General features: G+C 40.3%; 1 protein-coding gene across 12 annotated transcripts in view; it reads right to left on the reverse strand.

The window, feature by feature from the left end:
• Positions 1-606: 606 nt before the first annotated feature.
• LOC133470229 (serine/threonine-protein kinase BRSK2-like) overlaps positions 607-24,718 on the reverse strand; it is a 145,363-nt gene continuing 121,251 nt past the window's right edge. For 6 of the 12 annotated variants that reach the window (XM_061758358.1, XM_061758347.1, XM_061758333.1 and 3 more), the window contains 5 exons: positions 22,626-22,674; positions 22,266-22,389; positions 20,360-20,540; positions 15,059-15,151; positions 607-3,048 (listed from right to left, as the gene is read on the reverse strand). In XM_061758358.1, the coding sequence (XP_061614342.1) occupies positions 2,828-3,048; positions 15,059-15,151; positions 20,360-20,540; positions 22,266-22,389; positions 22,626-22,674 (668 nt within the window). In that variant the 3' untranslated portion in view covers positions 607-2,827. The other 6 variants (XM_061758378.1, XM_061758421.1, XM_061758338.1 and 3 more) reach the window with 5 other exon arrangements.

The raw sequence follows: 24,718 nt of genomic DNA on the forward strand, positions 1-24,718 counted from the left end.
GAGTTTCCTCCGCAGGGTGTCCGAGCTTTCCCTTAGAGATAAGGCGAGACACGCGGTCATACAGGAAGGGCTCAGAGTTGAGCCGCTGCTCCTCCGCATTGAGAGGAGCCAGATGAGGTGGCTCAGGCATGAGAGGAGCCAAATGGGGTTGCTCGGGCATCTGTTTAGGATGCCTCCTGGACGCCTCCCTGGTGAGGTGTTCCGGGCATGTCCCACCGGGAGGAGACCCCGGGGACGACCCAGGACACGCTGCTGAGACTGAGTCTCTCGGCTTGCCCGGGGACGCCTCAGAATCCCCTCGGAAGAGCTGGAGGAAGTGCCTGGGGAGAGCGAAGTCTGGGCTGGCGACCCGACCTCGGATAAGCGGAAGAAAATGGATAGATGGATTATTACTATTATTATTATTATTATCTATTTGTGGCGAGGCTAGCCCTATTTTGTGTCATCCACCAAATGTTTTTTATTCAAGGTCTAAAAAGTTTGATAAAATTTCAAAAGGGTACTTTCCAAAATTAGGTTATGGGCTCAGCCAATGCAAAGTACTCGACCGAGACACACCCCGTGTCCACTCAAATCAAACAGTTTTAATAAAAGTTCACCCAGCTCCAAAGTCAACAGATTTATTTCCTTTAGCACTGAAGTTGTTCACAGTAACGTCACAAGGGAAAACATTGCCAGTGGAGCTCCTGCTCAGTAATGTTCCGAGTCCATTTGGTGTGCTCTGGATTCCCAATGTAGAAAAGGAGGAAAGCGGACAATGAAAGATATTGCTTTAAAATTCTCTCTGATTCGACAAACAGCCACAGAGCTGACTGTGTCACCTGGTCATCAGCGAGGTCCCACGTGGAGAGACATAAGTAAGGAAGATGAATTGTGTGCTAATGGTTTGCACAGTCAACCAAAAGGTTCAAGGACAGTGAGAAAGTATGAATAAATAAAACAAAAGTACATTAACAACATAAATAAGTTAAAAGAGAAGCGGCAACAGGAGAACAAGTCCTATAACGACATGCAAAGAAAAGATAAATGCTGAACATGCAAACAACCTCAGGAGGTCAAAGCTAACAAGTAATCCTCCTGAATGTGTAAACAAGTTTGTAAGTAAACATGTCCTATTTACAGGATGATAGGTTGGTAAGATTTGAGTCATCATACACACTGACAATTAGCAACAAAGGGAATGTTCCTTTCAAAGAGCTACATCTACATTCTTGAATTATTTCCCCTGAATATATATTACAAGGTTTCTTTCACCCAAAAACAGAAGAAGAATGAATCTCTGCGACCAAATAAATTAAACAAATAAATATGGCAAAAGCAAATAATTTGACAAAACAGTTTCTACATATTACATATAAATAAGTGAAAATAAATTAATAACAAAAATAAATTACAAAAATAGACACACCGGTTCAATCTTGTCTTAATCTTGCAGTAGATAATTAAAAAAAAAACTAAATGTTTAAATGCAGGGCTGAAATGTTCTGATACACTCAATAAAAGTGCTAAAAAAATGCAATGTGTCGTCAGTGAGGCCCAGTCACACCAGGTCAAGGCAAACAAACAATGCATTACAATTCCCGTCTCATTTCACAAAGTATGTGCAAAATAATACATAATTGAATGCTCATAAATGATAATCAAAATCTGTAGTCTTCTGTTTTTTAATTACTGATTTTAGAGTGCTGATCTTAAAAGCTCCCAATTGAAAAATAGTAGTGGGGTTGCAAAACCAGATCTATAAGCCAACTGGAAAATTGTAGTGCAAATGTTGTTTAACCGCTTTGACAGCTGATTGAATATGTTTCAAAATCATCTTTTTATCCTCAAACACCATCTTTCTAATAATCGGTCAAATAATGCTTCAATGCTTTATTGTTATTGTTTTGTGTTTTTTTTTTTTTTTTTTTTAAGTTTCCGATATGGCCAGGCCTTTACTAGAGAGAACAGAATGTTTCCGAATAAATCTAAAACATGTCACAACAACAGTTTATGTAACTACAAAACAACATTTAGTCTGTACAACAGAAGAACATTCTTTTATGCAACATCTGTAGCCCCGTACATGTTTGGGGCTACATTTTAAACAAATGACCCAAAGCTTAAAAATCCTGTCATTCACAAAGAAAGAGAACTCGATCAAGAATCGCAGCCCGCATAGTTGTTCATCTCTCCATTTGTCTCTGCTTCCTTGCTATCATTGTGTGCAAGTCATTACATCCCGCATGTTATGTGTACATAGGCGTGTTTTTATGTAGGTATACACATGGAAGGAACTGAAGCAAAAATAATGTAGAAGAAGTGTGCGAATTGACAAACATCACTGTCTTAAGGCTTTTTTTTTTCTTTTTACAACTCTTCTAGGAAGAGTTTGGTCTGGTGTGACGAAATGGACTGAGAAAGGGCTTGAAGAGAGGAAAGTGGAGTGAAGTGAGGGAGGGTGCTCAAGTCTTTTCATCAGACGCTCGTGGTGATGGAGGGCCGCAATCAGGCCGGCCGCTGTAGGCCGGTCTCAAGGAGGCGCCGAGGTTAATAGTTATTGTGGATGATCCCTGGTGGCAGAGACAAGTCAAGCCATCAAACATGGGAGAAGCAGACAAACCCAATGAAGACCCCCCGAGATAGAGATCGTGACAGAAGGCTGAGCCAACATAGCTACAGTACATTTACTAAGAATTAAGTGAAATAGCCATTCCCGTTATGCTGTATAAAATCTATAGGCAAAGAAGTAGTAGTTAAGTTGTGTGTCCCAGGGAAATGGCAACATAAGCAGCTCTCCATCTTGTTTCTGGCTTGTTAACCACCTTTTTCATCTAGACATGCACAGCTACTGCTCCTGTGTCCTGTTGCTGGTGGCCATCTTTGTTTTGTCTTTGCCAGCAGGGCATTTTGAGTCATTGGGCGGGGGCTGGTGGGGCCTGCTGCCAGAAGCATGCTTGGTGGGGGAGCTAGACTCGACAGGAGCACCAGGGGTGTGGGACGCTTGGGTGTTCTTGTCGTCTGTAAAAAGCTGTTTAATTACGTCAAAGAAGTTACTCAACGGGCTGCCTACACAGACGGATAAAGAAAAGAAAAAACAGAGAGAGAGAGAGAAAACAATAAAAGAAACAGATGAGCAATGGGGTTAACACGAGGAGAGGGATGAGAGGGAGAGTGGAGCTTGAGAAAACGAGACTCTTGTACATGGGGACATCTTGGAGGAAGTTGGAAGTTTGTCTGAGCTGACACACTCTTTACGATCACACATTATCTGCTCTGACTTAAAGCATCCTTCTGTTTTTACTGGGTATGCCTGGATCAGACTATAAGACACGTTTGGTCTCTTTCAATGGTACTAAGGCTGACTACTGCAGTGTCTAGGTCAGAACACTGGCAAGTGTATTCTGTTTTTTACGACCACTGGGCTAATCTTGTCAAATCAATCTGTCGGAGGAGGCAAATGATTGCAAGTATTTTATTTATTTAGTTGTTTACATAATTTGGGCTTCCAGCTCATAAACCCCACAAAATCAAGAATTAAAAAAATTAGAATACTGTGAAGAAATTAGCCCAAATTTTGCAGGCCATAAATGTTTTAAACTGAGTGTCACACACTAATCATCTACTTAACTCAAAGCAGATGGTATCATTAAATTGTTTTAGTTTGGTTCAATTGTCTCAGTTGGGTTCAATATGGGGAAGACTGCAGACTTGACAACTGGCCAGAAGACCATCATTGATACCCTTCATACGATGGGTAAGCCACAAAGTTTAGTGGAAGGACAAAATGTGGCAGGAGAAGATGCATCAGGAAAAGAGATGAGAAGTTTCAAGAATCTAGCACGGATCCAGGAGTGGAATGAGGCCGGAGTCACAGCTTAAAAAAACATCACATTCCGACACATCCGGAAGATGGGCTACAACTGTCGGGTTCCTCTGGTCAAGCCGCTTCCGAGCCTGAGCCAACGTAGGAAGTGTCTCAACTGGGCCAAGGAGAACAAGGACTGGACTGTTGGCCAGTGGTCCAAGGTCCTCTATTCCAATGAAACTGTGCCTTTCATTTGGAAATCAAGGTCCAAGGGTTTGGAGGAAGACAAGTGAAGAACAGAACCCAAGCTGCTTGAGGTCCAGTGTGAAATATCCACAGTCAGTCATGATTTGGGGTGCAATGTCCAGTGCAGGTGTTGGTGAACTCTGCTTTATTGAATCCAAGGTCACCGCAACAGTCTATACCAGAATGTTTTAGAGGACGTCATGATTCCTTCTGCTGAGAATCTGTATGGAGATGAATATTTCATCTTCCAGCAGGACCTGGAACCTGCCCATACCACCAGAAGCACCAAAACCTGGTTTGATGCCAATGCCATCACAGTGCTTGACTGGCCAGCCAACTTGCCTGATCTAAAACCCATGGAGAATCTAAAGGGTATTATCAAGAGGAAAATGAGGGGCACCAGACCCCAAAACAAAGAAGAACTGACAGCAAGCATCAAGGAAATCTGGGCTTCCATAACTCCCAGGCAATGCCACAAGCTGGTTGACTCAAGGCCACGGCGCATCGAGGCAGTAATGAGAGCAAAGGGATTCCCAACCAAGTATTGAAGATTAAAGGCCTCTTTATAGTCCTGACAATGCCAGCATTGCATCACGTGACCGACGCATTGGCCCGCGCGGCCCCCTATGTGGCCCCTCTGCGTCACTTGACGCGCACACGGCAAAAATTGTTGCTACGCGTAGAATGCCGCGGAGATCTCTTGTGATTTGTCCGTTTTAGTCGCATGCTGTGATGACGTACTCAGCCTTCCTCTATGTTCCACATACCACCGACGCTGCCACCTTTTTTGATAGATCTTGTAGCATAATTAAACATATCATCTGGTCATCTGGGTCCATTTGTTCTAGCAGACACTGTTCCACGGTCGCCATCGTTGCTGCTTTGTTCCTTGTTATGGAAAGGAAATTAAAAACGGCTACCGGAAATGGCAACAAAATGCAGAGGAAAATCCACCCTGTGGTGTTCTAGCCAATACCAGCCGTAGCGACACCCCCGACTTGGAGGTGAACTGCAGTACATTTTCAAAACTACGCGTGTGAGTTGAGCTATAAAGTATAAAGGCAAGCGAGGGATAGCCGCAGTGACGTCAGCGCGGTCGCCGCCCGCGTGAGTATAAAGAAGCCTTTATACATCGTTTTGAAAGTAACATATTTTGATTACTTTAATGTGACCCAACTAAGAAGTAAATGGTGATTTGATGAGAGTATTCTAATTTTTGGAATTCCTGATTTTGTGGCTTTTATGAGCCAGAAGCCCAAATTTGTAAAAATAAATAAATAAATACTTGAACTGTTTAAATTGTGTGCCTCGTATCTATAATCTATGAAAGTTTAACTTTTTTAATGGAATTATGGAAATAAATAAACTTTTCCATTATATTAAATTTTTTGGGAAAGGGTCTGTAGTGTTAAGATTATATCTTTTTTGTCCTTCAGTAGTCAAACAATCAAACCTTTATTTTTATAGTACAACCCCAATTCCAATGAAGTTGGGACGTTGTGTGAAACATAAATAAAAACAATACAATGATTTGCAAATCATGTTCAACCAATATTTAATTGAATACACTACAAACACAAGACATGTAATGTTCAAACTGATAAACTTGATTGTTTTTAGCAAATAATCATTAACTTAGAATTTTATGGCTGCAACACGTTCCAAAAAAGCTGGGACAGGTGGCAAAAAAGACTGAGAAAGTTGTGGAATGGTCATCAAACACCTGTTTGGAACATCCCACTGGTGAACAGGCTAATTGGGAAGAGGTGGGCGCCATGATTGGGTATAAAAGGAGCTCCCCATTACTTCCCATTCACAAGCAAAGATGGGGGGAGGTTCACCTCTGCAATTACAACCCCAATTCCAATGAAGTTGGGATGTTGTGTTAAACATAAATAAAACAGAAACGGAACACTTCAGAAAACCAATGTCAGTAAATACAGTTCTGCGCTAACAAAAAACAAAAGCCATTTATCAACGACACCCAGAAACGCCGTCGGCTTCTCTGGGCCTGAGCTCATCTAAGATGGACTGATGCAAAGTGCAAAAGTGTTCTGTGGTCCAATGAGTCCACATTTCAAATTGTTTTTGGAAATTGTGGATGTCGTGTCCTCCGGGCCAAAGAGGAAAAGAACCATCCTGACTGTTATGGAAGCAAAGTTCATAAGCCAGCATCTGTGATGGTATGGGGCTGTGTTAGTGCCAATGGCATGGGTAACTTACACAACTGTGAAGGCACCATTAACGCTGAAAAGTACATACAGGTTTTGGAGACACATATGCTGCCATCCAAGCAACGTCTTTTTCATGGACGCCCCTGCTTATTTCAGCAAGACAATGCCAAGCCACATTCTGTACGTGTTACAACAGCGTGGCTTCGTAGTAAGAGAGTGCGGGTACTCGATTGGCCTGTCTGCAGTCCAGACCTGTCTCCCATTGAAATTGTGTGGCGCATTATGAAGCATAAACTACGACAACTTAGACCCCAGACTGTTGAACAGCTGAAGCTGTACATCAAGCAAGAATGGGAACGAATTTCACTTAAAAAGCTTCAACAATTAGTGTCCTCAGTTCCCAAACGTTTATTGAATGTTGTTAAAAGAAAAGGTCATGCAACACAGTGGTAAACATGACCCTGTCCCAGCTTTTTTGGAACGTGTTGCAGCCATAAAATTCTAAGTTAATGATTATTTGCTAAAAACAATAAAGTTGATCAGTTTGAACATTAAATAGCTAAATTACCCGTAGGTGTGAATGTGAGTGCGAATGGTTGTTTGTTTGTATGTGCCCTGCGATTGGCTGGCAACCAGTTCAGGGTGTACCCCGCCTCCTCCCCGATGATAGCTGGGATAGGCTCCAGCACGCCCGCGACCCTAGTGAGGAGAAGCGGCTCAGAAAATGGATGGATGGATGGATGGGCCAACTCAATAACAAAGTAAGATGTGCGTTCACTTGCTTTTCTTGCTTTCTTTCATCCAACTCATTTGAAAGGTTTGTAAACTTGGTCAGTGTCCCCCATAGTTTGGTGAATGTTCCAGCGGTTAAAAAAAAAAATAAAAAATCGACATGAATCAAAATGCATCACAACTAACCATATTGTCCACATCATTGATTGGTCAGTAGCGTGTGCAAGAATGCTGCACAAATTAGTTAATGAAACAATATGATGACCATAATAATGAAACACAATGCAAATTTGTTTTCTTAATCGTTTAAAAGATTTATGGCTATTCTACCACGCACACCAGCAAACAGCTGAGTGGATGTCACAAGCAATTTCATCTAACTTCACATGGTGAAAAGATGAGTTGCTTTAACATGTATGATTACTGTATATGCAAACCGCATACATGCTAAATCAAAGATATTTTTTCAGTCAGTCGTGGGTTTTATCTGTTTACCACCTGTAAAGTCACCATTATGTTGTTTGAGGTAAAAAATGAGTGGTTGATTGGTCTTTTGGATGAGCTTGAGGTAGGATCACGATTTCATTAAAGCTGAACTGCGGCAAACGATTGTACATGGTCTCAATAGGTTGATTTGATCCATATCTGAGTGTAGTTACTATGTTGAAACCAGACCAAACAAACCGCACCAAGTGTTTGTAATGTACAAACACTGGTGAGGGATGCATGAGTGTCAAATTAATAGCAATCTTTGCATCAGAGTCTCATTTTCCTTTGCTGAGATGGAGAGCTAATTGGCACAGTGGAAGACAATTCATGACAGTGGCACAGAAAAGAACCACAGAACCCATCCTTCTCTATATCTACCTAAACAAATAGCACATTTATAAATTCATCAGTCATGCACAGTTGGTCCATTTTGATTTATTAAAAATATCTGTACTTATATATTGTAGTAAATATAGCCATAATTCGGAATTCTTTGATGAAATTGTCTGCAATTACAACCCCAATTCCAATGAAGTTGGGATGTTGTGTTAAACATAAATAAAAACAGAATACAATGATTTGCAAATCATATTCAACCTATATTTAATTGAATACACTACAAAGACAAGATATTTAATTTTCAAACTGATAAACTTTATTGTTTTTTGCAAATAACCATTAACTTAGAATTTTATGGTTGCAACTGTTCCAAAAATGCTGGGACAGGTGGCAAAAAAGTTGAGGAATACTCATCAAACACCTGTTTGGAACATCCCACAGGTGAACAGGCTAATTGGGAAGAGGTGGGTGCCATGATTGGGTATAAAAGGAGCTTGCTCAGTCATTTACGAGCAAAGATGGGGCGAGGTTCACCTCCTTGTGAACAAGGGCGTGAGAAAATAGTCAAAACAGTTTAAGGACAATGTTCCTCAACGTACAATTGCAAGGAATTTAGGGATTTCATCATCTACGGTCCATAATATCATCAAAAGTTTCAGAGAATCTGGAGTAATCACTGCATGTAAAACCAACATTGAATGCCCATGACCTTCGATCCCTCAGGCGACACTGCATCAAAAACCGACAGAAAACCAATGTCAGTAAATACAGTTCAGCGCTACATCCGCAAATGCAACTTGAAACTCTACTATCCAAAGCAAAGGCCATTTATCAACAACACCCACGAACGCCGCCGGCTTCTCTGGGCCCGAGCTCTTTTAAGATGGACTGATGCAAAGTGGAAAAGTGTTCTGTGGTCCGACGAGTCCACATTTTAAATTGTTTTTGGAAATTGTGGACGTCGTGTCCTCCGGGCCAAAGAGGAAAAGAACTATCTGGACTGTTATGGACACAAAGTTAATCTGTGATGCAGCTGTGATGGTATAGGGCTGTGTTAGTGCCAATGGCATGGGTAACTTACACATCTGTGAAGGCACCATTAATGCTGAAAGGTACGTACAAGTTTTGGAGAAGCATATGCTGCCATCCAAGCAACGTCTTTTTCATGGACGCCTCTGCTTATTTCAGCAAGACAATGCCAAACCACATTCTGCACGTGTTACAACAGCGTGGGTTCGTAGTAAGAGTGCGGGTACTAGACTGGCCTGTCTGCAGTCTAGACCTGTCTCCCATTGAAAATGTGTCGCCCATTATGAAGCGTAAAATACGACAACGTAGACCCCGGACTGTTGAACAGCAGAATCTGTACATCAAGCAAGAATGGGAAAGAATTCCACCTACAAAGATTCATCAATTAGTGTCCTCAGTTCCCAAACGTTTATTGAATGTTGTTAAAAGAAAACGTGATGTAACACAGTGGTAAACATGCCCCTGTCCCAGCTTTTTTGGAATGTGTTGCAGCCATAAAATTCCAAGTTCATGATTATTTGCTAAAAACAATTAAGTTTATCAGTTTGAACATTAAATATCTTGTCTTTGTATTTAATTAAATATAGGTTTAACATGATTTGCAAATTTGCCACCTTCAGCTTGCAGCTTTGTTTGTGGATGTTCTTGCCTTCAACTTTGTCTCTAGTGAGAAAAAAACATGCTCATTTGGTTGAGATCAGATGAAAGACTTGGCAATTGAAAATATTTATTTGCAGCAACCGTTCACTAAGTCACAGTTTTTGGGGCATGAAATGGCTTGGCAAAACATATCCTGTATCCCATGGCCATTGTTTCACACTTTGACTTACTCTCTACTGTAAGTGTAAGAGTATCAATTTGCAAGGAGAGGGACGAGAGCCAGCGCAGTGAATCGAGAGCGAGGAATAAATGGGACAGAGTATTTGGACAATTCCTTCTGTATCTGTGTTACCAATGGAAGATGTAATGACTGTTACAAAACTGCTGTTGTTTGTTTACATTCAAACTTCAGCTCCTGCAACGTGAGTGAAATCTGTGACATCGATATTACAATTCCATCATCTCGGCACCCTCATTCTGGTCAGTGGAGACTTCCATCATGTTCCTCTCTCTCTCTCTCTCTCATTGACGAACAAATTCACACAACATGTAGAGTGTCAGCACTCATTTTTTTCGCGGGCCACATTGTAGTTCCACTTTCCCTTGGAGGGCTGTTATGACTGTAAAACCATATGAATGTTTACGCGCCTCCTGATGTTATTACAAAGACACAACAAATTGATGGATAACTACTTTTGAAATCAGAAGTCAAAGATAGTTTGTTCAACTATTGTTCAAGTTACTGTAAAGGGGTTTGGTAACCAAAAACAAATCTATGCAATATCTCAACCTTATGATTTATTACATATGACAATTTGAAATTTTTGTACAGATTTTAGCACGAATCATAGAATTTCACACATGATTTGGTTTCGTGGGCCACATAAAATGACATGGGGGATCTGGCCCTGTAGTGTACTGTGCAAAAAAAGAGAAAAATTATGGACCTCCTGTATGCCGAATGCCATTGTGAAAGGGAGCTCTTCTTGTCTATTTTAATGAGAATTGAATATCTATTTATACATTGTTATTCTTAATGGTGTTATATTTATTGTGTTTTATGTTCGATCCTATGTCCAGCACTTTGTTACAGCTGGGGCTGTTTTCTCCAGTGCTCCATAAATAAGGTTGAGCTGAGCTGAGATGCACTGGCGATATCGTTCTATCGAGCATGGCAAAGATCTGTCTTTCATTGTAGAAAAGTCTTTCAAAGCTCCTTTTAGCTCTCCATCTTACTTCCATCACAACTACATCCACCCAATAAGACAAAGGCAGTTGGTAAGTGCAATAAAACAGTCAAGAGTGGATAAAACATGCATCAGTACAGCAGACAAATAAATGCTCATTTACTTATGCTTAAAGTTAGTGTCCAAATGTTGCTCCATCTTGTTGCCCTGTTTGTCGTGATTAACTTACCATGCTTTACTCTCCAGAAACACAGAGACTTGCATTCATGATACATCATGTGTTACTGTGGGGAATTTTTTAAATGGAAAGCTGATGAGGAGGGTTGTACAACACAGTGTTAACAAATACCATGCAAAGTTTTGCAGAGGTACACATATACAAGCACAAACACATTAACACAATTTTTTCAATTTAATTAAAATTTAACAAATCAGACTTTTTATATGCATGTAGCAACATTTTCATGCAGTACATTATATTTATATTATGCTTTTTTTTTTGTTATCAAGGACCATGTTTAGTTACAATGCCATTGACGTGCTTCTTTAGAAATAATGCCTCTGCAGTGTGGCTGCTAGATGCAAGCTGGTTGCAGCAAGGTTCATTCCGATTCCGAATGCAGCCGGCAAACTACTTCAACCTAAATCAACTGGATCCTCTGCTGTTCACTGCAAAGTAGCCAGCATAAATTTGGCCTCCATCCTAAACAAACTATACTAACTAGGTCGTCAAAAGTAACCGCTAATCAACTTAAATTCATTTTTAAGTGAGTCTGCTGTAAACGCACAATTATTTGTATAGCTTACTCACACACTTTCAGGTACACATGTTAGTGCAAACAGGGTGTGATGGTGACTGCTTCCAGGATGTTGCCAGTGTGGGTCAAAGCCAGACGTAAGGTATTTTGCCTTGATATTCTAGCCACTCTGGGTCTTACCACGCTTGGAGGTTTTACTTGGAAAAGGGGCCGAGCATTGACAGCCATCTGAGAGCAAAGGACACTGTCAATACAGCTGCTGTATGTCATCAAAAAAAAAAAAAAAAAGGTTTAAAACTATACATAATTAGCTGTATGTCTTGGCATGTGGTGTGCTCCATAATACAACTGATAATTGAAAGAAAGGTAAGAAAACTAGAAAGAAAATCCAATGTAGCCTCCAAGTTTTGAATACCAATTAGGAAAAAAAGTGTCTCACTCTAACAGCAATTAGTGCATATTTTAACAGAGTATAATTCCTCTAAAAAGGCACAGGAAACTCCTTCCACACATCCAACTCAACATTGTGTTAAAACACACTGGTCATCATAATTTTTTGTTGCAGAACTGGTCATTTCATCAAACACTGAATGGATTGAAATATTGAGGGCAATCGTGATCTGTGTTGTTCACTCACTACAACACACATAACAGTATTAAACATCAGGCACGTGCACACACAGACCCAAAGTGGTGTGCAAGCTCCTACCCTTTTCCCCTCGATGCAAAAAGTGCTCCTTTTGCTGAAGCCCTTTTGTTTTTCTTCATTCATCAATATTTCAAAGAAAAAAAAATAGCCTCTCTGTCATCAATATGACCCAAGGTGTTTTGATATTTGAGTCCTTGGGAGAATTGTATATATGCTCCGACCTTAATTGATTTGGGGTTAATCAGAGGCACTTTAAAGAGTGCGTGCTGACTACCATTAAACATGAATTTGAATGTGATTGCTTAATTCTAAACACAGCCACATCCACATTTACTGTATAAGAGGGTCTGTGCACTTGTGTAACCATGTTATCTCAGTTAGTTATTTTTACTTCCCCCTCGCTATTTTTTTGAATTAAGTTCAACAGGTTATAGGTTTTAAAATAGTGATTTTATTTTTTTTTTGTCTCATTTTTGCACATCACAAAAAACTACTATTTGAACAGGGGTGTGCAGACACCACAGTGTACACTATCCCTTCACCTCCTTTGCAAACAGTTGTATTATTGTCAGTGTTGATTGTGTTAACAGAAATAAATCCATAAGTTACATATATAATGTAATTTCTCGTGTATAATGCACATTTGCCCCCCCCCAAAAAAATTGTCAGAAGTCAATAGTGCGCATTATACATAGGTATAGGGGCAAATGGGGAAACAAAAACTTTCACATTTTATAAATGTATGCCGCCATCAAGTGGTTATGAAAAAGCTGTGCACTTTAATTCCAAAATACAACCATCACCTAGAGGTTATGAGAAAGGTGTACATTTTCATTCTAATAATGCCACCGCCACCTAGTGGTTTTAAAAAAGGTGTAGCCTACACTTTCAGCCTACACAATATGACAGGGGTCCATATGACTGCATATATGTACACTTGTGCCACTAAGTTTACATACCCTGGCAGAATTTGTGAAATATATATATATATATATATATATATATATATATATATTTATTTATTTATTTTTAAATATGACTGATGACTGAACAACAACCATCATTAATTTATTTATTGTTATGTTTTGTTTAATGATAATGCTTTTCTGAAATGCTTGACCGTTTAATTTGAATCCCATTAAAATTTAATTAAACGTGTTTCGCCTGGTCCTTCATATTTTCTTTTAAGAATTGTACCCAACTTACAAATTCTCCATGGCTAATCAAGCATATGAGAACAACAGTTTGTTTTCTAATTTATTAAATAAAAGTAGGGCTGTGAATTTCGAAATAAGAGCAAGTTAATAAAAACAAGTATTACGTGTTCAAATAAAGTGCTTAACTTCAGAATAATTATTTGAAAAAAAAAATAAAAAATACAGATAATACTTCATGTTTTGATCACATGGGTAGAACCAAAATCTTGCATTGTAAAAATGCATTATACATAGGTAGAAGGGTTTTCCAGAATTTTGAGGTCAACATTATTTACACACGAGAAATGACGGTACTACTGTTTTTTTCTTAATTGTATGATTAATTTTGGCTATGGGTGCGTGCCTTGTTTTGGGCTTGAGCACATGCCACCCAAAATATCTGTGCACGTGCCTGTTAAACATGCTGTCATTCAGAAAACTGCATCATATGGCAACCAGCACATCCAGAACCAACCGCACACACACTTTGGCACAGGTAGAGCTGCCCATGCTACTGTTTACTATGCCAAACTCTATGTGTAAAAAGCTCTATGTTAGCATTTAATTCAGCATGCATGTTGTTCATTTCTTCCAAGTGAGATCAGGGACAAGCTGTGGATGATAAGAAGCAAGTGTGCATGCACAAGAAAAGTGACAGAAAGCTAGATTGAGATGTGAGATTCCACATCCACATGGACTGCTTTTGTGTATACAATTACAGATAAAAGTGAATCACTGGCAATAGCAAGTCACTCCTGTAATGATCCAACTCAAACATTTTGGACAATCAGCAGTATTTTGCCATTCATATTATATTGTTATGTGTTGTAATGAGGTATGGTCCCTAATTTTCCTCTTGTAATTCAATTATTACATTTTACTATAATATACATGGGGCCACAGCTAAGTCTAGAATCTGTCGATCAGTACTCATTTTGGCTACAGAGAGGCTCTAATAGGAGCCTGCGACCAATCCGATTCTCTTCTACATCTCTCTTCTCTTTAAAATATGAGCTATTATTATATATGTTAAGATTCTTGAAATTTGTGAATAATATTTCACAGAAAATGTTTCATTTTATAAGCATATTAGTTGTTTGGCCACGTAATAACCTAAATATTTGGCAGTATTTTTTGTTTGCAGTCCAACTGTGGTATTAAGTAAAATATGACCATGCTTTGACATGTCTGCCAGTATTACATGTGTCCTGATGGCAGCATTGTATGCAACACATTAAGAGAAAGCAGTGTGATTACATGTAGGTGGGTTGTTACTCTGCTTCGCCACCAGAAGGGGTCACTATCAACTCAATAACCACAGAAAAATGAAGGTAATGCTACAGCGTAACACTAAGACATAAAACGTGAAATCACACTTTATTTTTATTTTTTCTTTTGAAAAATCCATCTATCAATAGGCAGCCCCAAAACATCGTCCATTCAAAAATATGATTATGTACCATCATTTCTGATTCAAGGGTTCAGGTCGGTCCACGATTAGCAAACTGATAAGTTCTCTAAATAAGCAGAGGGTAATGTAAATTCAAAGCCAATCATCAACTGTTTTCTTCTTTAAATATCTGTGTGTTTTCTTCTCAAAGGGGATGAATTATAGTGGGGATGGATGGCCATTTACACATCTAGAGGCCTGTGACTACCTCATACTGAGTGTGTGTGTTGCAGGACATGGTATGCCGGTGAGGACATGCACGTTGGGATGCTGTGTGCAAAAGCAGTTGCTGAGCGGGCCAAAGCGAAGTGTGGCTGTGATCAGTGCCAGGATGCCGAGTGAGGCAGGAGGGAGCTGTGAGGAAAAGGTTTGGGGCGTATAAAGGTGTCGTCGGGGGATGGGTGGTCGGGTTTTCAACTTACCAGAGATCTGGGGCTGTATGCCGGGCTGGTCATTGGAGCTGAGCAATTGGGTCTGAATAATCTCCACTACCCGCTTGAAACGTCGGCTGGGACCTGATGATTGAGCAAAATATTGTTATAACACTTGAAATCTCATAAAAGACACCCAGGGAGGAAAATACTATTTACGTTACACCTTTGATTTGAATCTGGTCAGACTGAATTACAATATGATCTTAGTGTGATATTGTCTTCTTGTAAGCATTGTGTCATCCTGTCTATCCATTATGATAACCGCACACTCACATTTTTACTGACCGCCAATTTTACACTCCTTAAAATGAAAACTTTTGGGCGGGATTGCAGAAGGAAACACTAGTATCTGAACCCACACAAGGAAGGGGAGAAAAGGCAAGCTCCACACACGACCTTCTTGCTCTAAGGTATTTTTTGTAGCAAACAGGGATTGCAGATTGTAGATGACTGGCCCTCCTTTAGGGCTGTTCCAATTTGCTGAGGATGGGCAGCCTTAATCTTAATGGGGAAGGCGCCATCCCTCTTTTTAGAAACAAACATACATACATGTTTGAGCTCACCATGACAATTTACTTTTGAGCAGAATCGGACACAAGTGATTAGAGACAGCCTGCTAGGATTGGTGTGGAGTCTATCAGGTTACCCAGCACTATGCTGGACACGATCAACACACATATAGGAAGAACAGAGACTCAGGCTTGACATACTGATCTACTACTGACTGTTCTATTGCAGACTGACGTGTTATTACCTAATGTAATACTGTACTGTGTGATAAATTTAAGCACCCTTCCTCTGTTGGTCTTACCTGTGTCATGGTTTTACCTCCTAATCACAGTACCTTGAGCATTAACTACCAGATCCCCACAGCATCAGTAATACAAAGTATTAGAAACCCAAATCAGGCTCTCTACAAGGTAATCTTATTACAAACGTCATGTTAATGCTCAGAATGGATCGGCAGCACAGCCCACTCTAATAAAAATAGGACTCATGGATATCAGATCAATCCCCTTTAACGCCTCGCTTAAGACCATAATTTTAATATGATAGGTCTTTGTGAAACCAAATTAATTTTGACCATTGAACAAAGCTCCTCCAAACTTTCTAAGATCACGTCGGGCTTCCATCCAATAGGGTTGGTGGCATCGCCCATATCTCTGAATATACCATATTTTCACGACCATAAGGCGCACCGTATTAAAAGGCGCAGTCTCAGTTACGGGGTCTATTTCTGTATTTAACACATACATAAGGCGCACCGTATTATTGGGCGCAGGCATGGTAAAACATACGCTAGCATGCATGCTAGCGTATGTTTTTAAAAAGGCAGCGGGAGCAAAACCGAGTTCGGTTGTACTTTATTGAAGTATTTAACAATGTACTCATGTTATTTTTTTTATCAATCCTCATCCACAAATCCATCAAAGATCTCATCTTCTGTATCAGAAATGAACAGCTGGGCAAGTTCTCCATCAAACATGCCGGGTTCCCTCTCGTCATTGTCGGAGTCAGTCTCATTGCCGGGTGGCTGTTCACCAATGATGCCGGCTTTCGTGAAAGCTCGGACAACAGTCAAAGCAGATACCTTAGCCCAGGCATCCACAATCCATTCACATATGATGGCGTAACTCGCCCGGCGTTGCCTCCTTGTCTTAGTAAAACTGTGTTCGCCATCTGTCATCCATCGCTCCCAAGCCGCTCGCAACTATACTTTGAACGCCCTGTTTACACCGATGTCCAGCGGTTGGAGTTCCTTCGTCAAGCCTCCCGGAATGATGGCAAGCTCTGTGTTCATTTGCTGCACTTAGTTTTTTACAGCGGCTGTGAGATGGGCGTGCATGGAGTCACAGATCAACAGGGACGGTGACGCGTGGAAAAAAACATCCGGTCTCTTTACGTACACCTCACTCAGCCACTCTCTCATTTTCTCCTCGTCCATCCAGCCCTTTTGATTGGCCTTAACGATGACTTCGGCTGGAAACCTTTCTTTAGGCAGCGTCTTCCTCTTAAAAATCACCATCGGTGGCAGTTTCTGTCCATTACCATGGCACCAAGCACAACAGTAAAAACCGACTTCTCGTGCCCCGCTGTGCGTATCGCTACCGTGCTGGTCCCCTTCTTCTCTGCAGTGTGGTTCACCGGGATGTCGAAAGTGAGCGAAAGCACCTCGAAAGCAGCTCGTCTATGTCGGTGATGTGGTTGAGCTGGATGTATTTGTCGGCAATCTTTTTACTGCAGAAGGAGCGGAAGTCTGTTAAGTGCGCCTTATGGCCGTGAAAATATGGTAATCTGAACTTCAGTCTTAAATTAAACAGTGACTTCTAACCGTTTGAGGTTTTCATTGTGTGAACCCTAGCACCACTGTTGATTTAGCTAGCAGTTATCTACCGTCCTCCTGACCCATACTCGAGTTTAATGAATTCTCTGAATTTGTGAACTGGTGTTCCACACAGATAACATTTTAATCATGGCTGATTTTAGCCTCTTTACTTCCTATTCACTCATCCATCCATCCATTTTCTGTACCGCTTATCCTCACGAGGGTCGTGGGCTGCTGGAGCCTATCCCAGCTATCTTCGGGCGAGAGATGGGGTACACCCTGAACTGGTCGCCAGCCAATCGCAGGGCACATAGAAACAAACAAACATTCACACTCACATTCACACCTACGGGCAATTTAGAGTCTTCAATCAACCTACCATGCATGTTTTTGGGATGTGGGAGGAAACCAGACTACCTGTAGAAAACCCACCCAGGCACGGGGAGAACATGCAAACTCTACACAGGCGGGACCAGGATTCGAATCTCGGTCCTCAGAACTGTTAGGAAGATGTGCTAACCAGTTGGTCACCGTGCCGTGTGACTTTAATAATAGAAAATGTAACCATCTTTTAGCAGGGCGTTTCAGACATTGATTGACTTTTAGTTTCATGTACTGTAACTATTACGTACATGAACTAACATATACTAATGGAAATATAATCACGTCAACCAATGTAATGGTTCTCCCATATACATCTGCTATGTCTAACCACTACTTCATAAAATTTGAGGTTTTCAGCTAGCATCAGTCTGACCATGCCCATATATTAGCTGTAATAATATTGCTTTAACTACTACTGCGCTGTCTGAAAAATGAAATATTACCCACAGCTATTATATTGCTTCCTTTCCTTCTCATCTTGGTCCTATTAATACAACCCCAATTCCAATGAAGTTGGGACGTTGTGTTAAACCTAAATGAAAACAGAATACAATGATTTGCAAATCGTGTTCAACCTATATTTAATTGAATTCACTACAAAGACAAGATATTTAATGTTCAAACTGATAAACCTTATTGTTTTTAGCAAATAATCATTAACTTAGTATTTTATGTCTTCCCAAAAAAGCTGGGACAGGGTCATGTTTACCACTGTGTTACATCACCTTTTCTTTTAACAACATTCAATAAACGTTTTGGAACTCAGGACACTAATTGTAGCTTTGTAGGTGGAATTCTTTCCCATTCTTGCTTGATGTACAGCTTCAGCTGTTCAACAGTCAAAGCACCTGTCCCAGCTTTTTTGGAATGATTATTTGCTAAAATCAATAAAGTTTATCAGTTTGAACATTAAATATATTTTCTTTGTAGTGTATTCAACTAAATATAGGTGAAACATGATTTGCAAATCATTATATTGTGTTTTTATTTATGTTTAACACAACGTCCCAACTTCATTGCAATTGGGGTTGTAATTCTACAAACAATTTTAACGTTCTCTCCATTCTCTATTTGGGCTCTACTACTCTGGAATGCTGCGATTGGCTGGCGACCAGTTCAGGCAGTGACGTGCGGTCAGGGTAGGCAAGTGAGGCCGAGCCGCATTGCCCACTGGTGGTCTTTCCTTACCACTGCATGTGAATAGTAAAAAACAAAAAACTTTATGATTACATTAAATTGTTCCATTTTAGTTCTATGGTCTGTGCTTTACATTGATTTTCTTTTTCAATCCAATAATTTCCATGATTTAATCATTAAAATCGCGGAATTTTCATATTTCCTGTTCAAATGCATAGGACGCGCAGTTACGAGTCACGCTGAGTCCTCGCTCGCATGCTGCTTCAAGAGACCGCGCACACATCCATTCAGGCAGGCTGTGATTGGTCCGTGGCTTAACACAAGAGACATTGGTGTTTCCTCATTACTTCGCCAATAATATACGTTTTGTCACACATTTACTGCACTTACTGATGTTGAACAGACAGTGTAATATCCGCATGTCACTGAGTTCAGGGTATACTCCGCGTCTCGCCCGACGATAGCTGGGATAGGCTCCAGCATGACCGCGACCCTAGTGAGGATAAGCGGTACAGAAAATGGAAGGATGGATAATGTGGAATGCCCTACCCGTGGAAATTAAAGCGGCCACCTCTGCAGAAATGTTTAACTCTCGATTTAAGACTTAGTTTTGCACCTTGCTTTTGGTTTAACCACACGTAGTCTGCAAATAGTCTCTCGCCCTGCCTCACTCCCTAGCATTTTGGATTTTGGCCTGGAGTACTCGATAAGCAAAGTGAGGTTGTCGCTGTTGCTCGAGAGGATGCCGCCTCGACTGACAGGGACAGGACCTGCGGAAGACCATTTCGCCGGAACAGTCTACCTGCTGCGCTTCATTTCATCAATTTGACTCTGACGCTGTTTAAATATTGTAGAGCAATTTATCAATCATCTTATGAGGTCAATGCCGCCCACTGCGTCTATTGTAGCCTGATCATCCTGGATAAGAGATTCCTGCATCGGTGATCCCTTCTCAAGGTTTCTTCCTTTTTTCTGAAATGGGTTTTCTGGGAGTTTTTGCTTGATCTCTGTGAACTGCGAGCTTGTAAAGAGACTTTATTCATTGTGGTGCTATATGAATAAATTTGACTCGACTTGGCTGTACAACAACGCTAATCTTCTATTACATTGCCCATCTTTACCCAACACATACATGAAAACCCTTACCCTTCTGTGTGCCCACCTTCAGGCATTAGTCTAACAAAAGGGAAAATCAAAAGACCTCTTGACGGATCCTGGATTTTCTCATTAATTAAGAGGCTAATTTCAACCTGAATTAAAAATACATTTCACGCAAGTTTAAGGCAGTCAATAATTATCATAATACGAAGAGGACTATAATATTTTACAGCACATTTGTGAACTAAATGTAATTTTCTTTTGAATTATAATTTTCACTTTCATTATTTTTTTTCTTTTGAAGCGTGATAAAATAGTGGTGTCCAGTACACTATGTGGTTGACCTGAGAGCAGTGTGAAGGTGACAGAGTAGATGCCGTTCTCCTTGGTGGCACTGACACTCTCTGAGTAGGTGATGTCCACCTGGAACTTCACAGGCTTCTGGAAAACTGTTGGACCAGCTGTGGACTTATACTCAGCTCGAAAACTTGTCTGGGATATGACACTGTGGCTCAGACTGGGTATCTGAGGAGGAGAGCAGACCACTTTTGCATCACTGAAGCAAATTTGATTGCAGCATGGAGCAAAAAAAAAAAAAAAAAAAAAAAAGACGAGATGAAGTAACAAAAGACTTGATGTTACATGAAAACACACTGTGACAGTTTCAGTAAGGGATGTCCCGATCCGTTCTTTGAGATTGTAAATTGGTCCGATGTCAATAAAACCGAGTACCGGATCAGATCAGACTGGATGTAAAATCTCAGATTTTAACCACTTTTATACACAATGAATTAAAAACTCCAATGACGAGCTACCGAAGATTATCATCGAACACACAGCACTTTTATCTCTCAAAATAATTAATATTGGTACACAAATTTTATATAAACACATAGAAACAGGCAATATAACAATACTCTCAGGCATATATTCTTCAAACTCTATGAAAAACACGTTTTATGAAGAATATTTGATCATGTCTTCTACTTTCTTTGTTACCGCGTGTGTATCACATTGCGTGCACCACACTGCCCCTCAAAGGTCAAGACGTGCACAGCAGTTACTTTATGTAACCCATTGGTTATTAATAAATCGGTCAATTTTTCCTCATGCCAACTGTTGAAGATTATTGTTCTCTGTTTGAGTAATATCACTTGATCAAGCCTTTACTATCATTCCATACAACTAAATAAGTAAATTATGTATGATTATTGCTTAAATCGAATCGGACCGATATCGGTATCGGCCAAAACATAAGGCTGCAATATTGGTATTGGATCAGAAGTAAATAAGTTGGAACGGGACATCCCTAGTGTCTGTGTTGACAGGAAGATAGGAACATAGGCACTGAAAGTCTGGGGCACATAGTGCTGTGTTTTTGAACTGGAGGAAAAGCAGACTGCAACACAGCTAAACACTCCATTCAGAGGCATAGTTTACATTTGAGAGATTTGAACATTTTTATGAATGTAGAATGTAAATCAACACGCCAAAGTAATGACCAGTCTTATTTTGATATAGTTTTGTGAAGAGTTTGTTTGGTAATGTGATGAAGTTTTCAGTATACTGTAAAGATATTTAGTTATCTATAAATATATACTCCCCTCCAAAAGTATTGGAACACCTGACATTTTTGCTGTAGACTGATACATTGGGATTTGCATCACCTTGGTAAAGGTTCTTCGTATCGTCAGTGAATAAAAAAATCTCTCAGAGTTTCTTTTCTCTGTACTTTTTAAAAATTTCAGCCCGGCCTTTCCTATTCCTCAAAGATTGGTTTGCATGTTTTGGTATAGTCTCTATACTATTGTTCACTTCTAGATCCACTTCTAGAAAAAGTGGATCGTTATACATTCAGTACTACCCTGTTTTGGAGCCGTTACAGCTCACACATTTCTGACATTATCAGCGGGTATTTTTCTTTCCTGTTTTGGTCTTCCAATAAGACATCTGTAAGACTTAGTAAACCAGTAGTATCTTCCTTCTTTAGGGCAATCCACATAGTTGTATTACGGCTCTGATTGATTTTACATCTTTTCATCAGCGTCACCATTGCCTTTTTTAACTCATTAGACAGCTTTATGGTTTGTTACACCTCTAATTAGTGAACTCAAACAACAGGTATCATCTTTTAAGTTGTGGATTATATCCAGATGTAAATACCCAGATATAAAAGATAAAATGTTGATCTATAATGCTAATACTTTCCAAGGGGGTTGTATCAAGAAGAGTAAAAAAAAAAAGACCTACAGAGAGGAAAGCATGGACAATGTCTGCCTTTATGGAGCTGAGAGGTTTGTCTTTGATTACGATGAAGATCTGCTCCTCCTTCTCCAGGGTGATGAAGTTCCCGAACCAGGACTTTTTTGCAAGTCTGCATTAAAAAAAAAACAGATGACATCAAAACCTAAACTTACAAAGTAGGTATCGCAATAATCTTGCACTTATGTGGCTAATACTACTTTTTGAAAAGACTGTGTAATAAACAATCAATATAGTAAGTTTCATTATTTGCATCAATTTACCAAACAAGTCCAAAAATGGCCAACAAGTACATTTACAAATACTTACAAAATAAATTCTCATAATGTGTACTGCTGTGCTACTCACTCTGGAGACGAGTCTGGGGTGAGACTGGACATGTCCTCTTGTGTGGGAACTGCACATGTAAGAACTTGGTCAGTACACACAGTGTGTGTGTGTGTGTGTGTGTGTGTGTATATTGAGAGCTAATTTCCAAAACACGATAAAAGGTATTTTATTTTTGTTTTATATTGATATGCCTGGTTTTTGATGGAATGCATCACATCCGTTTCAATTAATCAGCGTTCAATCAGCATTGTAAACAGCGAGAGTGCACACACAATAGGAAACAATGTTTTTGTTGCCTCTCTGAGTAGTACAGTCCTTGCTCGTGTGGGTTAATTTGGTTTTCTTGTGAAAATGTGTGTTCCTGTATCAGAAGTTCAAGTCCTACTCCACATATAAAGTGCCTTGAGATAACGTCTATTGTTCTTTTTCATTTTTGAACAGGTTCAGACTGAACCAGTCAAATGATTTAACAGCATAAAATTACGATTTGTAAAATTTATATGTCTGGGAAAATACATTTAGTTTTTCTCAAAATAATAAAAAATATTTTTTATGCTTTGGAAACGAGCCGCATAATTTATGTATTGCAACAGCATGTTATGTTGTGTTGCATCATCACCAAGTGTGTCTATTTTATTCAATTAACAGTATGCTAGACAGCAGATTGTGAAGACGACTTTCTGAAAGTTATTAGAGATGATCGAGTTTGATAACAATCTCACCCAATCACATCTCAGCTTTTATCCACAGATTTGTTTAGAAAATGTTACCTTTTGGTAACCACGAGGGGCGGTCAAAAGTCTTCTTTTCCTTTCGGCTTGTCCCTTTAGGGGTCGCCACAGCGTGTCATCCTTTTCCATGAGAGCCTATCTCCTGCATCCTCCTCTCGAACACCAACTGTCCTCATGTCTTCCCTCACGACAACCATCAACCATCTCTTTGGTCTTCCTCTAGCTGTCTTGCCTGGCAGCTCCATCCTCATCATCCTTCTACCAATATACTCACTCTCTCTCCTCAGGACGTGTCCAAACCATCGAAGTCTGCTCTCTCTAACTTTGTCTCTAAAACATCGAACCTTGGCTGTTCTCTGATGAGCTCATTTCTAATTTTATCCAACCTGGTCACTGCGAGAGCGAACCTCAACATCTTCATTTCTGCCACCTCCAGCTCTGCTTCCTGTTGTCTCTTCAGTGCCACTGTCTCTAATCCGTACATCATGGCTGGCCTCACCACTGTTTTATAAACTTTGACCTTCATCCTAGCAGAGACTCTTCTGCCACATAACACACCTGACACCTTCCTCCACCCGTTCCGACCTGCTTTGACCCGTTTCTTCACTTCCTGACCACACTCACCATTGCTCTGGACGGTTGAATCCAAGTATTTAAAGTCCACCACCCTCGGTATCTCTTTTCCCTGTAGCCTCACTCTCCCCCCACTACGCCTCTCATTCATGTACATATATTCTGTCTTACTTCGGCTAATCTTCATTCCTCTGCTTTCCAGTGCATGCCTCCATCTTTCTAACTGTTCCTCCACCTGCTCCCTGCTTTCACTGCAGATCACAATGTCAACTGCAAACATCATGGTCCACGGGGATTCCAGTCTAACTTTATCTGTCAGCCTATCCATCACCACTGCAAACAGGAAGGGGCTCAGGGCTGATCCCTGATGCAGTCCCACCTCCACCTTAAATTCGTCTGTCACACCTACAGCACACCTCACCGCTGTTCTGCTGCCCTCGTACATGTCCTGTATTATTCTAACATACTTCTTTGCCACTCCAGACTTCCGCATGCAGTACCACAGTTCCTCTCTGCGTACTCTGTCATAGGTTTTCTCCAGATCTACAAAGACACAATATAGCTCCTTCTGACCTTCTCTGTACTTTTCCATCAACATCTTCAAGGCAAATAATGCATCTGTGGTACTCTTTCTAGGCATTAAACCATACTGTTGCTCGCAAATACTCACTTCTGTCCTGAGTCTAGCCTCTACTACTCTTTCCCATAACTTCATTGTGTGGCTCATCAACTTTATTCCTCAATAGTTCCCACAGCTCTGCACATCACCCTTGTTCTTAAAAATGCGCACCAGCACACTTTTCCTCC

This window comes from Phyllopteryx taeniolatus, chromosome 2, assembly GCF_024500385.1.
Source record: "Phyllopteryx taeniolatus isolate TA_2022b chromosome 2, UOR_Ptae_1.2, whole genome shotgun sequence".
In the NCBI taxonomy this organism is placed as follows: domain Eukaryota; kingdom Metazoa; phylum Chordata; class Actinopteri; order Syngnathiformes; family Syngnathidae; genus Phyllopteryx; species Phyllopteryx taeniolatus.